Source organism: Megascapheus bottae, chromosome 4 (genome assembly GCF_031878675.1).
Source record: "Megascapheus bottae isolate mThoBot1 chromosome 4, mThoBot2.hap1, whole genome shotgun sequence".
Lineage (NCBI taxonomy): Eukaryota > Metazoa > Chordata > Mammalia > Rodentia > Geomyidae > Megascapheus > Megascapheus bottae.
The window spans coordinates 10923006-10938614 of record NC_143512.1 but is presented as its reverse complement, the minus strand read 5'-3'; the positions used below and the strand labels follow the sequence as shown (position 1 = coordinate 10938614).

Below are 15609 nucleotides of genomic sequence, written 5' to 3'. Positions count from 1 at the left end.
CCCATACTTCTCTCTTGGGAGAAGGGGTCTTGCCGGTCTCTTTTCTGTTCTTGGTGCCTGGATGTCTGCGTGGATTTTCTGGTCTAACAACTCTATTAAGGAAAGTTGTAGTAGGTGCCAGGTGGCTGAGGACTGGAATCCTAGCTACTCAGGAGGCTGAGATCTGAGGACTGTGGTTCAAAGCCTGTCTGGGCAGGAAAGTCCACAGAACTCCTTATCTCCAGTTAACTACTAGAAAATGGGAAGTGGTGCTGTGGCTCAAAGTAATAGAGTACTAGTCGAGTGAAAAAGCTCAGGGACAGCACCTATGCCTTGAGTTCAAGCCCCGGAACTGACAAAAGAAATGAAAAGAAAACAAAAGGATAGGAAGGTTGTGAAGTAAATGGAGGTGTGACTGAAGCGGTTGACTTAAAAAAAAAGTCTTGAGCAAGAAAAGCTAAGCAATAGTACCATGCCCTGAGTTCAAGTTCCAGTACCAACACAAAAAAGAAAGAGAAAGAGGAGGGGAGGAAAGAAAATGAAAAAGAAAAGTTATGGGAGAAAAAAAAAAAACCCAGTCGATCACATACTTACAATGGGCGACTTAGATTATACATGAATTTTCTCAATAAAGCTGTTTTAAATGTCTGGCATTTTCACTGGACTTTAGAGTATTGGGAGGAACTTTTCTATCAGTTTCTCAGCATAATCCTCTGTTTAGAACAACGGAAGGGGGAAACCATTTAGGGATCATTTATATGTATCTAGCCTCATGCTAGAAGTTAATTTTAAAGAGTGGGAATTAACAATTCTGCCTGTATGTTAGCTATATAATCATGGAGCGAGTTATCCACCCTTCATTTTCTTCTCACTAAAAATAATAGTTGGAGGATTAAAAGAAAGTGACCAGTGGCCAGTACAATCATGTCATTTCCTTTGTGCAAATGTGACCTTAACTCCTCCACACCAAGTCTCCTGAGCAGATGGCAGTGGCTCCAAGCTACTGGGGAGGAGCTCAAGTTTGGTGAGAACATGTTTTAGTCGAACCAGAAGAATCCTGGACCCAGCCAAGAGTGAGTTCTCCAAGTAACTTCTCCTTCTTCCCCTTCACATGGCCTCTTGGGCTCTAGTTATGGGATAGATTGGCCCAAAGCCATACTCTCCTACTTAGAAACTAGATGTGTTCAAGATGGTGGGCGGCTCTCCAGGATCCCATTTGTAGCCACGGAACAAGTGAGGTTAGTGCCTGGGATTTTGTTTTTCCTACCTGAGTCCCATGTAGGCATTTAGTCGAATGTGCTAAATGGACAGGTTTCAGTTAGGTAGAAAAGGAAGATGTTTTTGGAAGGTTTTTTGTTTCCTAGTTCATTTCTGTTCTGCCTCCTTTGATCCTATCCATGTGCTAAGAAGAGTTGACCTTATCTCCTAAGCCAGTCATAGCTGTGGAAAGGCCTCACTGGTGAATGATCTGCAGGCCTGTAACACCAGACTTGGTGCTTTGGTGAGAGTTTGTCTCAAGAGTTTCCTCTGTAAATATTATTTCTCCAGGATGTCCAAGTTTCATAGCTCATTTTCACTGGTTTTCTTTCTGGCTCAGTTCCCTGAGCATCTATCCTCCTGCTGGTAAAAAAGGAACAGTACCCGGCCTGAGCTGCTCATGTGGGGAACTAGGTGTTCAATTATCTGTGTGATTTCACACCAGTCCTCCAGGCCTGTATCCTCTTGCAGCTATGTCTCAGGAAGAACAAGGAAGGAGAGAGCCTGGGAAGAGGCCTTAAAGGGGTGTGTGTGTGTGTGGGGGCAACACAGTTCAGCTCAGCCCTTCCTCTTGGAGTAGCGTAAAATCTGCTGAGGATCATGGGTAGGGAGACCAATACATGAACCCATGAATGATAAAATAATAGAAAAACAAAGATCCCCCATTTGATTCTGAACAAAAGTAAACAAAAATACAGAAACCATAATAAAAACATTCTCTTCCTTTCCCTCTCCTATTTCCCCCCACCCCCATCTCTTCTTACCCTTCATTTTTTTTTCTCTTTCAAAGGAAAGCAGAAGATAACATTCAGGGAAAAAATTATAGGAGAATATAATAAACCTTTGATGAAAATGTTATATATAAAAAAAGCATGAACCAAGTTTCATAGCTCCTTCTCATGGGTTTGCTTCCTGGCTAAGTTTCCTAAACATAGATCTTGCAAGCAGGGCATAGCTCATGAATATGGATGTAGTAAAATATGTGACTGTATTAGGTTCATATGGACAAGGAGTGGAGACAAAAAAGGAGGCAATGTCTTCTTCATCCTTAGGCTTTCTTTTAAACCAATTCAATTATGAGGCTAGTTCTGGGTAGTAGAGTTACTGGTAGTCTTTGGTCTATATCCAGTGCACAGCCTTACATATTTATGAGCTGTGCACATAGGTTTGTGGGCGTGGTTTGGTTTTGTTTTTGCTGCTTTTTTTTTAAAATAAATTTTTCATCAAAGATTTACCGTTTTCTATAATTCTCTTTCCTGCCATGCCGGGGTAGTAGTTACACTCTGAAGCTTGGTTTCAAGTCAGTGCATAAACAAGTGGGCCAGCCAAGATCCCCTCATCTGGGTAACCCCTGAGATGTTCTGTGACTGGCTCAGTTTGGCCCCAAGCTGCATCCACACCCACATCTAAGTCTCCCTATTGCTGGGTGTTCTGGAATCCAGGAGTCCTGGAGAGGCTGGTTGAGGTATGGGGGTGGCCTTTCTCCTATTAGCCCCTGCCTCCCCAATGCCTCTTTCAGGTCAACCCAGGGGCAAGGGTGGAAGGGCTTTTCTGAACCCCCCCCCCACCACCACGGGAGCCCCAGGCCTGCTGTCTGGAGCAGAAGACAGTGACTTAACATTTCCTGAGGAAGATGGACAAGTTCTTGTTGAAAATGAGACAAGTTGATAGTTCCTGGGGTCCTTCTTTCCCTAGTTTTGAAATGTGGCCAATGGCATCTGATAGAACAGACCAGAAATCAAGCTTTAAGAAGGTACTGTAAGCCAGGTGCTGGTATCTCATGTCTGTAATCCTAGTTACTCAGGAGGCTGAGATCTGAGGATCATGGTTCAAAGCCAGCCTGGGCACTAGAGTCCGTGAGACTCTTTATCTCCAATTAACCACCTGAAAACCAGAAGTGGTGCTATGGCTCAAGTGGTAGAGTGATAGCCTTGGGCTGAAGAGTTCAGGGACAGTACCCAGGCCAGTCCCATCACACACAGACACGCACACACACACACACAGGTAGTGTAAGTTAGATACCAGTGGCTCATGCCTATAATCCTAGCTCCTAGCTACTGAGATTTGAGGATCATTGTTCACAGCCAGCCTGAGCAGGAAAATTATTAAGACTCTCATCTCCAATTAACCACCAAAAATCCAGAAGTAGATGTGTGTGGCTTAAGTGGCAGAACATTAGCTTAGAGCAGAAAAATAACCCGAGGACAATGTTTAGATCCTGAGTTCAAGTCGCAGATAAAAATCTCATAGAGAAATTAAAAATAAAGTATTGTAAAATATACTTGAAGAGGGGTAAAGCATTTGCTTGATAGATTTGTGACCCTAAAAGTCTCCAGTAGAATCCAGAGTCCTCAGTGCCAGGGACCGAGCCCAGGGCTTCATTCTTGTTACGCTTGAGCTCTAGCACTATGGCAACTCTGCTACATGCCCAGCCAAACTTGGTCCCTTTTAAGGAACACACTGAGGTGTATTGAATTGCGAATCTATCCGAATTCATGATCAAAAACCTTGTAATGTATGGATTCACCTTTGTGACTTGCGAGGCACCCTCACAGGCCTTTGTGTACTTTGGGCCTTTAGGTAAGGGAGCCTTAGCACTTGGAAGGACACCCATCGGCTTCCAGTTTACATGTTTCCTCCTTTGTTCTGCAGGGTTCCACTGGGTCATTGTGGTCATTTGCATAAGTCATGTGATCCTTCACTTTCCAAGAAGAAAAAGTAGCCACGAGCCTGCCAGTGCTGAGATAAGTGAGTTCGGGGCACTGTACTTTGTGTCTGAGTCTGGGGAATATGTGAAGCTCTGGTTACTGTAGCTCGTTCAGGTGGGATAGCCAAGAGGGTGGCTGAACCCAGAGGCCTGCCTTACACACTCTGCCCAGGGACAGACTGCAGAGATTACAAACCCAGGGTTATTCTGGGCTGGAGACTTCCCGTCCCTGGCTCTGTTTACCCAAGTGAGGTCAGCCTCATACAGAACTCAGAGAGGTTGTTTTATGTCAGTGGCGTTTATAATTAAAACGGAGCTACCAGCCAGGCTCTGCCAAACATGGAAGAAAGACAGAGAAGAGGAAAAAGTGGATTTGAGGGGGGAAAAAAGATATTTCATTGGTTTGGAATGTGTATACTCCATACACGCATATACATGAAAAAGACTTCTTAAGATTTGTAAAGGTATCTGATTTTTTTTTGGTTGTTTTTACACTTGAAAAGGTACCTGAAAGATTTTGATTTAGTCCAGAGATTGAGGTGCTCTCAATCGAATGAGGGCTGGTGGGAGAAAGGGACAGCAGGCTCACACAGCACATGCAACCGAGTGAGGAAGGACACTCCTGCTCTGCACGGGAATGTGGTTGTGTTCACTATGGTCATTTTGCAAGCCATCTTCACGTTGAGCCCAGGCTAGGAGGATACAAGGCACCTTTGCTAGTCATGTCCAGTCATGGCAAGCAGGCAGTCTGGATACCCCCCCAAACATAGTCTGGATACCCTCCACACAATGGGCAAGGAGGGATTTCATGGAAGAGCAATCTGCCCTGATTCCGGGCTACAGAGTAGGAACCCTTTGATGAGTAAACTCCCTGAGCAATGTTAGGATGTGGCTGCATGTTAAGCTACTTGATTGGCGTACACTTTGCCCAAGACTGTTTCCACTGGTGCAGTTAGCTCCCCCCTACCCTCCCTCCCTGACTCTCCTGTGCTCGGGAGCTCAGGAACTCCCAGCTGCAGGCTGGGGCTGTTCAGGAGCATTCATATCATTAGCTGCTAGTTACTATTCTAGGTTGAGTCCCCAGTGAGGACTCAGTCGGCTGACTCCTTTCCACTCCCTCTTCACCAATGAGGAAACTCCTGCAGAAGGCAATCAAAACCTGAGCTTCATCTTGCCCTTGCCAGAGAAGTTAGATGGGTTAGGGGAAGAGACTAGAAACATGGTGGCTCTGTGCCAGTCCCAGAGAGCTCTGAGATGGTTCCAGAGAAGCTGGGGGAAAGTCCTCCACAAGTAAACAAGCATAGCATTCATTTAATTGAACAGGCTGGAAAAAAAGATCAGATGGCTGGATGGAAGAGATATGATGATGGTGATGATGATGATGATGATGATGATGATGATGATGATGATGATGGATGAATGTCATTTTTGAGCACTCATGTTCGGGAGCGTGTTAAATCCTTTTGCAAATATTATCACATTTCACATACCTACTTTCCTACAAGATGTTATCAGGCATGTATAGAAGCATGTGGAGGAGACCAGCTGTCCTGAGGGGACAAGGAGCTAGTAAGTGGCAGGGACAGATGCTATGCCTGCATCCTTCTGACCCACACCATGTTTGGTTAATGGAGTGAAATCCTTGTCACTGTGTCAGTGTTGAGGGTAGAGTGCGATGGGGGTGGGGGAACCTTCATATGGAAACACAAGAACGTTTATGGCCAATGCTGTCCCCACAAGGAGTGGGGGAGGGGGATCCTGGTAAGTGATGGTTATTTTGGAAATGAGAATCTGGCACACATGAGTGCTCAGTTTGTATTCATTAGTCACATTGTTGAAGTTCCATTTATGGGCCACCAATACAATTCAGTCACTTATCAAATGAAAGCTTGGTCAGACAGGAGACCAAGTGACCAGTAACATGCCGAACATAAGAATTGCAGGCTTGAGCATTAAGAGATAGGATCCTGGTCCTCCAGCAGTTCAGTGCGGGAGAAAACCATCAAATAATCACAGAAAGAAGAGCAGAAGTCGAACTCCTCCTGACATGTACTAAGTCCTGTGAACCCTGTCACCTTTCCCAGCACCTCCATCTCTTCCGGACCACCGCCCTCTCACAGTGACATACATATGCGTCTCCCAGGATTAGTGGTCTTGCTCAGGATCCTTCTCACAAAATGCACCCCGGGCCCCAGACTCTGTAGCTCCCCTTGTCTACCACTGACAGCATGAGCAGTGTTCACGTCCCGGGTGGATAATGTTCCAGAGCTGACGCCTGGCATGTGGTGGGCAGACTCATCATCACAATGGACAGAAATTCCCACTGGTGCAGACATTTCACATAGGTCTTTTTTTAGTGTCCCTGGTTATACAAGTGTCTCCCAGAGGCTGATGCCACAAGAAAATTCTTGGAAACTGACTCTTGTAGGGGTAGGGAAGGACAAATTTGGAAAACATCCCCATTTTTCCTGTAATAGATCAATTAGTTTGAGGACAAGGAGAAACTGAAATGAGTTATAGTTGCCTTGTTGAGATCCAAGGTATACATTTGTTTTTATTTAGCTAAATATCATATTGGATTTTAGGACTGTTCTTCCTGAAGGAGTGTGACTTTCTGCTTAGGACATGGTGAGACTAATGGAAAAGCAACAGAGCTATCACTTGGCATACTGTACATACAGTACATACACTTGTCATTACTCCATGCCTTGGGCATGTCTGGACACTTGAGATTCAGAAGTGGTGGCAATACCACCACTGGACAGAAGAGGGCAACACATCTACACTCAGGAAGTATGTCTAGCCCAGGACTTGGCTCATGGGCAGTATCTTACTGAATGTTTTCAGCCTTGTGAGGTATACAGAGTAATGGTACCATTCCCATCCCACAGGTAAGGACACCGAGTCTCAGTAAGACTAAAATCTTTTGCTTAAAGTCTGGGGACACTGGAAATTGGGTGACTTGGTGCTGCTTTTGCAGAGCAGTTCATACAAAGGCAGAAGTGGCACAGCAGGTATGACTCTAAATCCAGGCTGCTTGTCTTTACAGAGGGCAGGTGGATTGTCCACTGTGACTCTGAAAGGTACGGGGGTGAATTTCTCCCCACCTACCCCACTTTTAGTTCTGTTATTGCCCCTGCCTTCTCCTTAGTTCTGAGTAATCAAATACTAGGTTACCATCTATGTCTGTAGAGAGGCTCTAGATCAAAGCCTAAATTTGGATCCTTTCATGGACACAATGGAGACAGGGTAAGTGCCTCGATATCCTATTTCATGTCGTTGTGTTGCATTGACTATATGGAAATATGTTCTTCTTCTTCTTTTTTGGTGGTACTAGTGTTTAAAGTTAGAAAGTTGACTTCGCTGTGCGAGTACTGTATCACTTGAGCCATACCCCAGCTCTTTTTGCTTGAGTTTGTTTTTCATGTAGGGTCTTGCATTTTGTACCATGATCCTCCTGTTTCTACCTCCTGAGTAGCTGGGATCACAGGTGTACACCACCACACTCAGCTTGACTCTATAAAAAACTTTGTTAAGAACAATGAGCGTTTAGCTGTTAGTGTGGGCCTGGCTGGCACTGTGAAAAAGACTTTCACTTTTTATTATCTCAACTCTTCCAAGAAACCCGGGGCCTGTAATACTAATCTTATTTTACAAGTAGGAAAAATAAGGCCAGGAAAATTCAGTAACTTACCCAAGTTCACTTGGCAAGCAGCCCAGCGTCAGTCAGATGCCCACATCCTTACCCACGCTCCTACAGCTACACCATGCTGCCATTCCAAGGATTCCTGATGTCTTAAATCAGGCAGCCAGATCGACAGCAAACCTCAGAAGTTGTCCCAATGTTATGCAACCAAATTCAGTGTATAATGTCAATGATGGACTGGCAAAAATGAATGAGTATGACATTTGTACCTTTGCATAGAAATCCTAATCATTTTAGTATTTCATCTCCCTGGAGTTTAAAGGTTTCTCTGAAGAACCAGCTTAGGGCTAGAATTATAGCTCAGTGGTAGAGTGCCTGTCTATTTAGCCCCAGCCCAGAGTTCAAACCCCAGTATTGCCAAGAAGAGGAAGAAGTGGAGAGAGCACAGGCAGCCGTGTCAACTTAGTCTCAAGGGACATGTTGCCAAAGGTGCCTTTAATCTTGGATCCTAGGACCTAGAACATTCTCCCAGTGACTCAGAAAATTGATAAAACTTATATGAAACATTTGAAACTCTGAAAATTTAAAGCTTGTTCTCCTGTATTGTATGGGCAGACATATAATTCGTGAATCTTGTTGTACACACAATGGGCTAAGTCCACCTGTTTGCAGTTAATAGTGCTTATACTGAATGTACTAAATAGAATCTCCTTTGTAAAGGAATTTTTAATGTATTTTTCATTAAGTCAAAAGCAAAGAAAAGCTAAAAACGAGGCTGGGCACCAGTGGCTATTGACTGTTCTAGTTACTCAGGAGGCTGAGATCTGAGGATCACAGTTTGAAGCCAGCCTAGTCAGGAAAGTACATAAGACTCTTATTTCCATTAACCAGCAAATAAAAGCCAGAGTAGGGGCCAGGAGTGTGGCCTAGTGGTAGAGTGCTTGCGCAAAGACCCGGGTTCAATTCCTTGGTACTGCATACATAGAAAAAAGCTGGAAGTGGTGCTGTGGCTCAAGTGGTAGAGCTCTAGCATTGAGAAAAATTCAAAGACAGTGCTTTGCTGCACAGCCCAGCATGTATGGCCATACATAAAAGCCATCCTGTCAAAGCCAGTGATTAGCATTCCATCCTCAAGCCAGTCTATGGAACCTCACTTCCTGCCTGTGCCCTCTCTTGTTTTCTGAATTCATCCTACTTCTCTTGATTTTTTTTTGTACATTTCACGCTTGTAATTGCCACCCTTCTAAGCATGAATCAGATCTAACTTTGGGTTTATCACACACAGTGGCCTCACAGTGCTCAGAGAATGTCTGAAACATTGTGCTAGGACATCAAGTCCAAATATCAAACATACATCCAGCACCAGAAGAAGTGGGCAGTAGGAAGAGGTCACAAATCTTTTCTCCAGTCATACCTCCAGTCTAGCAGTGTGTCAGAGTGGGGCTGTAAGAAAAGTCAACCTTTGGCTCAGTGGTCCCCCCTCCCTGGCCTCTCCAAGGTCTGGGGAATGATTTTTCCTGTTTCCCACAGCCACAACTGCTTGAGTATGTGCAGGGAGAAAGCTGCGTAGTTTATGATGTGTAAGACTGTAGTTACAGGCTAGGATTTTGCATATCAAGCCCAGTGGAAAGAGACTGTTAAAGGAGAGTCTGTTAAGCTGAAATTGAGCCTCTGTCTTTGTGCAGGATTTAGCATCCCTGCCTTCCTGGCTCTTCTAATCATGGATCCAGCAAGCCAAACCTTTCAGAAACTCAGGGGGAAAAAAATGCAACAAGGAAACACTGGCAGCTGGTCATGTTAGGTCAGCAGAAAACCTCTTTAAGACCTGCAACAATTAAGTGGTATCCCGCAGCAAGCTGGTTTCCAAACCCAGGCCCTTGACGTTAATATGTCAGCCAGTCTCCAATTGAATCTGGGCTGTGTAGAGCTTTGGAGTAGCCTGTCCCCATCCTGAACTACCCCTCCTCCTTCCATGCTTGACCAAAGAAGACCCAGAAAGGGAGAGGGTACAAATCAGATGACTGCTTACTGTGCTGGTCGCTCCGGTCCCTCGTCCCGTCCACTGTGCCATCAGGGAGGATCCTGAGGAAGTGGCCTCCATTGCTGCAGTAGAGGAGTTTGGGTTTCTTATAGTTCCCATGAGGCAGGTTAAACTTCTCCGTCAGGGCTGTGAAGGTTGTGATTTCCCCTTCGGCCATGGCTCAGCAAGCGGCGGGGGTGACGATGTTCTCAAGACTGTAAGAAATTACACAGGCTTGTAGAATTTTTTTTTTCCAGCAAAGGCGTGACAGACACTTCGTAGAAGAGTAGGGCCACTCAGAACACAGGGTGGCTGGTTGGCTGCCCAGGTGATGCCACGGTGAATGGCCCTGGGAGGTGGCAGTGGGTCCCTGGCATGGGAGGGGTTTGAAAGACACTTCTCTCTTCCTAATTGGTCACCGCTTTGGACTAAGTGGACATTTTTTTTTTTTAGAACTTCGAATTGAATCATTTAGCCAAGAGGGGGAAAATAATCATGTTCTGCTCCCTCCTTCTGGTCCATACACATCCTCAAATTAAACACCAAAGTTGCTCTAAAATAACACCCAGGGTCTGGCTGAAACCCACAAGAGCCAAGAGACCAGGACTGAGGTACTGGCCTCCACCCTCACTCTGTTTTGATGAGGGACTCCCAGGCCTGAGTGCAGCAGGGAGCCCAGGCACAGCAGGGACAGTATGGATCAGATGGGACAAATGGGGAAGCAGCTGTGCCTGCTTCCTGTTCATTCCACAGCCTCCAGTGGTCCTCATGCCACACAAAGAGTTCAAGTCTGGCCCCCCCCCCCCCCCTCCCCCCCCCCCCCCCCCGGTACACAGGTCATTTTCATCCTAATAGGGGAATTTTTTTTTTTAAAGTAGGAGGAGTTGATTTCAAGATTTTGTGCTTGAGAGACAGGCGCTCTACATTTGAACCATGCCACTAGCCCAGCTTTTTGCTGACTATTTTGGAGATAGAGTCTAGTAAACTTTTCTGTCTAAGCTGGCCTCAAAGCATAATCTCCTCCAGAACTCAGAACTCTTGAGTCGCTAGGATGACAGGCATGAGCCATGGTCATTGGCATGAGTCTTTTAACATGCAAACAATTGTATTATATATTACCTCTAGCCTTGTATGTACCACTGTATGCAAATTTACACTACTAGTGTAAAATTGTACTAATTGCCAATGGATATACTAAAAGCTAATGGATGCTAGAATTTAAAGGCATGTACTTGCCCACCATTAGCTGAAGGAGTGGCAGGTGACTACAAAATCCAGGAAAGAAAGATACCAAAGAGAGAGTAGGAAGCAAGCATGGAGTTCTGGGAGTGAGCAGATGTTAATTGGACATAGAGATTATCAAGTGGATTTATAATCACAATGCCCATCAGCATCAACATATTCTAGACTTGCAAGATAACACCTGGCCCTTTAACTTGGTTCCAAATGCTACATTAAAAATCTCTCTCTCTCTCTCTCTCTCTCTCTCTCTCTCTCTCTCTCTCTCTCTCTCTCTCGCTCTCTCTCTCTCACTCTCTCCTCTCTCTGCCTCTCTCCTATCTCTGTCTCTGTCTGTCTGTCTCTCTCTATATATGTACACATACACACACACACACACACGCACGCATGCACGCACATATGCACGCACGCACAGAATCAGATTCAATGACCTATGCAAAGTCAATGGGTAGAAATAGTAGAGCTAAGCCTCACAGTGGGTCTGTGGACTCACTGCCTGTGACCCTGCCATCCTTGTAACAAGACAGCTAACCTCCAGGTTCCTAAGAGAAACCCATCCCTCCCTCACTGTGAGGCCACCACATACCGTACACACAGCTCCCCATGCTCCTTGCAGGAGACATGAATCCAGGCAGGCCTGGCCTGGAGCAGCCTGGTGAGTGACATTCACAAGAAGCCATCACTCTGGATAATTTGTCCTGTGACACTGGGATTCGAACTCTGTTCATTTTATCTGCTTCTGGCATCTTAATCTTCCTGGTACCATATTTCCAACCTATAGTCACCCAGGTTTGTCACTGGACCCAGTTTCAGCCACTAATTGAGGACCCTCTATCTAAGGTTCTACAAAACAAGCTTTGCCTATACTCTATGAACTGCATTTAAAGCCAATACCTTGATCCTTGTCCATTCTTATTCTCACTCACTGGTTGTTTTCCAACCCTCTCTCTCATCCCAAGCTTCCCTGTACCACTTCTGTCTCTTTTTCTCTCCATCTAGCTCCTCATTCCAATTCCTAACACCACTCCTTTCTGAATTCGCAGTCTCTCAGTCCTAGGGATCAAACACAGGGCCTCAGGCACTATAGCCCCTGGGTCCACTTCTGATGTAAAGCCATTTAGCATTTCCAAATGTCAATTTCTTCACCTATTGCTTCTCCATTAGCATGCACCATGACCAGATCCCTTTCCTTTAAAGACACAAGAGATGATAAAAATTTTAATTTCTATTACAAGCATTTTCTTAATTTGATGTCCTTAATACATCAAAAGTTCTGTATATAATTTGATACACAGGAGACAATACTTGCACTCAAGTCATTGTCATTGAATTTCATGTGCACTAATTTCTACTGTTAGTCCTGAGGTAGGATATTGTTTCTGATTGGAGTCTCCTCCAGTGGGGATTCTGTTTATCTTTCCCCTGATGGTGGAGAAGCTCCCTTTCAGAAAGGCTTTTGTTCTAGAGCAATGTCAGTGAAGAATCACTATTGGGTTGTTTTCTTTCTTTCTGTGATGGTGCTGGAGTTTGAACTCAAAACCTCCCTTATGCCGCCAGTATCATATTTTACAAGCTAATTGGAGACAAAGTCTCACAGTTTTTTTGTTGTTGTTGTTTTGTTTGGGCTGGCTGTGAACTGTGATCCACAGATCTCAGCTTTCTGAGTGGCCAGGATTACAGGTGTGAGCCATTGGGCATCTGGCTCCTTTGGTTGTAGTTAACTTTATCTACTTGCAGTCTTGTTTCCATACAGATGGGATGAAAAAGTTCAGGTTCACCAGAGGCTGACTGGGGCTGTAGACACTGCTTCTGTCTAAAGTGTATGATAGTTCTCCTGTTCATGCATATGGCCAAGACCTGCAGCTTGGACCTTATCCTTGGGTGGCCCTCACCAGCTCAACATCCTGCACTTGTACAAGTCATAGCTTTGCTCTCTGCCTGCTCCCCCATGGAAGAGGACCAGACACGGGCAGGTAATAGCACTCTCCCAATGGCACCCCTAACCCTTCAGTATATTTGTACCTATAAAACTGAGAGCCACATGCTGAGTCCACAAAAAAAAAGGCTGATATCCGTATTGCACTGGCAGCCATGAGAAGGGAGGGTTACAGATCAGCTGAAGCCTCGTGGGCATGAAATGACCCCCCTTTAAAAAAGGTATTTACAGTTGACCTGTATTTGAGCGGTGTTTGGCCCAAAGTTCTTTGCCAGTCCACTCTCGGTTAAAGGATAGGAAGAAAGAAGTGGATGAAATGATACAACCACAAAACAGCAGGTCTATGGGCATTTACACAAGTCGCTCTAATGAATGAGTCCATTAACAAAGTGAAGTCAGGCATTAAACACAGCGGAGATTTATGAGCTCTGCTTCTCATTTCTGCTTTCTGTTTATGGGCATCAGGGACGGGGATTATTTGTGTGGTGGAGGCCAGAATTCAAGTCCGATGGCCAGCAGGTCATTGTTATGGCATTAGGTCCACCCTGTGAAGATCTGGGGTGAGATCTGAGGAAAACCAGATGGGTTTCTTGATGTGTCAGTGACAGCCAAATAAGAGGAACACGAAGGGCATACAGGAATGGTGTGGGGGGGAGGGGAGTACACACTCACACTCCTGCTCAGGAATGCCAGGCACTTTTCAGTGTGCAGCATCACACCACTTGGCACAGCCCTGGGCATATGGGATCTGGGAAAGTGCAGGAGTTCATCCCTTGGCAATCGTTCTTCTAATGATGTCCACCTTACCTGTTGCTCAGGGTTGTCGTAAGGGTTAAATGAGCGTGGTAATTACACAAGATGTTGAAAGGAGTCATTAGTGTGATTGGTCCTATTGGCCTGATATCTCTAGATCAGCTGTGGTTTCGTGCTTAGTTGAAGGTGATTTTTCATCTGCTGTGAAAATAGTTCCTCATGTTCTCCTATATTCACAAAAAATTAGTTAAACCCCTCCTCGGGTTATTGAAGCCACAAACATGGCAGAGAAGTTGGAGAAGATGGTAAGCAGTAGATATGTAAAAGAAATTTGAGGTCATTGTTTAAGACTGTTCTCAGCTCATCATTAGTGATTGAAGTGACACTACTATTTCTAGGAGATATGTTGCGACTTTAGTTCAAAGGAAGATGGATGTAAAAGTCAAGGGAAAGGGGCTGGGAGTTTGGCCTAGTGGTAGAGTGCTTGCCTAGCATGCATGAAGACCCGGGTTCGATTCCTAGGTACCACATACATAGAAAAAAAAGCCAGAAGTGGTGCTGAGGCTCAAGTGGTAGAGCTGTAACCTTGAGAAAGTTGAAGGACAGTGCTCAGGCCCTGAGTTCAAGCCCTCCCCCCAAAAAGTCAAGGGAAAGCAGACACAGACATTTATTGTTAACCTCTGTCTATTATATGATACAGCACACTTACCCAGATGGGCATTTTGAAAGGTATGTAAAACTACCAAAGTCAGTCGTGTGGGGTCTACTGAGGTTGTCATTGGATGTGTCCTCAAACACACTATATATAAAATGGAACTTGGCTCTAAGTCCATCTCCCCATCTCTATAAAGTCATTCATTACCGAAAACCCTTCATTCTTTCTCAGAGACATAGTTAACAGTAAAATAAATAACAGAATACGTCAATTCCAAACAAGTAAGTAGTAAGGCTGAGGGAGATAAACTGGAATAAGCAAAAGAAAAGGGAGAAGTATAGGAAAAGTAGGTGGCTGAAATGAATCCAAGTAACTTTGTAATTGCAATCAGTGGAATGGTCTATTTTTTTTTTTGCTAGATTAAAAAATTCCATCTATACTCTGATGATAAAAGATCTATTTAAAATGTAAGGTTCAGAAAAGTTAAGACTTAAAGGATAAAACATAACCCTGTTCAGGAAATGGAAACAAGAATTGTTTTCCTTTGTAGTCATTTTCCTTTTCTTTTTGTCTTGTTTGTTTGCTTATATGTCTTTAGGAGGGTAAGGGGAGGCCGAGAAATGGAAGGACAAAGGGTAAACGAACTCACTAGACACCATGTTCAAAATGAACTATACAATTGTGGGTGGGCACAGGAGGAAAAATCTGAGAGAATGGGAAGGAATGGGTGGCAATGTCTAAAAAGAAATGCACGGTCTGGGGGCCGGGAGTTTGGCCTAGTGGTAGAGTGCTTGCTTAGCATGCACGAAGACCCGGGTTCGATTCCTCGGTACCACATACATAGGAAAAAAAAAAGCCAGAAATGGTGCTGAGGCTCAAGTGGTAGAGCTCTAACCTTGAGAAAATCCAAGGACAGTGCTCAGGCCTGAGTTCAAGCCCAGGTCTGGCAAAAAAAAAACAAAAAAAAGAAATGCACAGTCTGACTTATGTAACTATAACTCCCTCTGTACATTATCTTTATAATAATAAAATAATTACAAAAGAGGTAATCCAGGTTTAGTGAAGTATACCTGTAGTCCCAGCTACACAGAGGGCAGAGGCAGGAGGAGGATGGCTTGAACCCAGGAGTTGGAGGGGAGATCAGTCTCTACAACAGCGTGAGACCTTGTCTCAGTAAGAAAATTGACACCAAATGAATGATAATAAAAATAATTAAAATTGCTATGGCTATTTTCATACCAGATAAAATAAATCTTTGGCTAAATGAATGACCAGAGGGTCTGGGAATTTGGCCTAGTGGTAGAGTGTTTGCCTAGCATGCACGAAGACCCAGGTTCAATTCCTCGGTACCACATACGTAGCAAAAAGCTGGAAGTGGTGCTGAGGCTCAAGTAGTAGAGCTCTAGCCTTGAGAAAG

General features: G+C 44.6%; 1 protein-coding gene across 4 annotated transcripts in view; it reads right to left on the bottom strand.

Annotated features, from left to right (window-relative positions):
• Nucleotides 1-15609, bottom strand: part of Fgf1 (fibroblast growth factor 1) — a 93430-nt gene that overhangs the window by 12885 nt on the left and 64936 nt on the right. For 3 of the 4 annotated variants that reach the window (XM_090331309.1, XM_090331307.1, XM_090331308.1), the window contains exon 2: nt 9619-9824. In XM_090331309.1, coding sequence (XP_090187435.1) covers nt 9619-9787 — 169 coding nt within the window. In that variant the 5' untranslated portion in view covers nt 9788-9824. Of the gene's footprint in view, nt 1-9618; nt 9825-15262; nt 15340-15609 lie in introns of all 4 variants that reach the window. The other variant, XM_090331310.1, reaches the window with a different exon arrangement.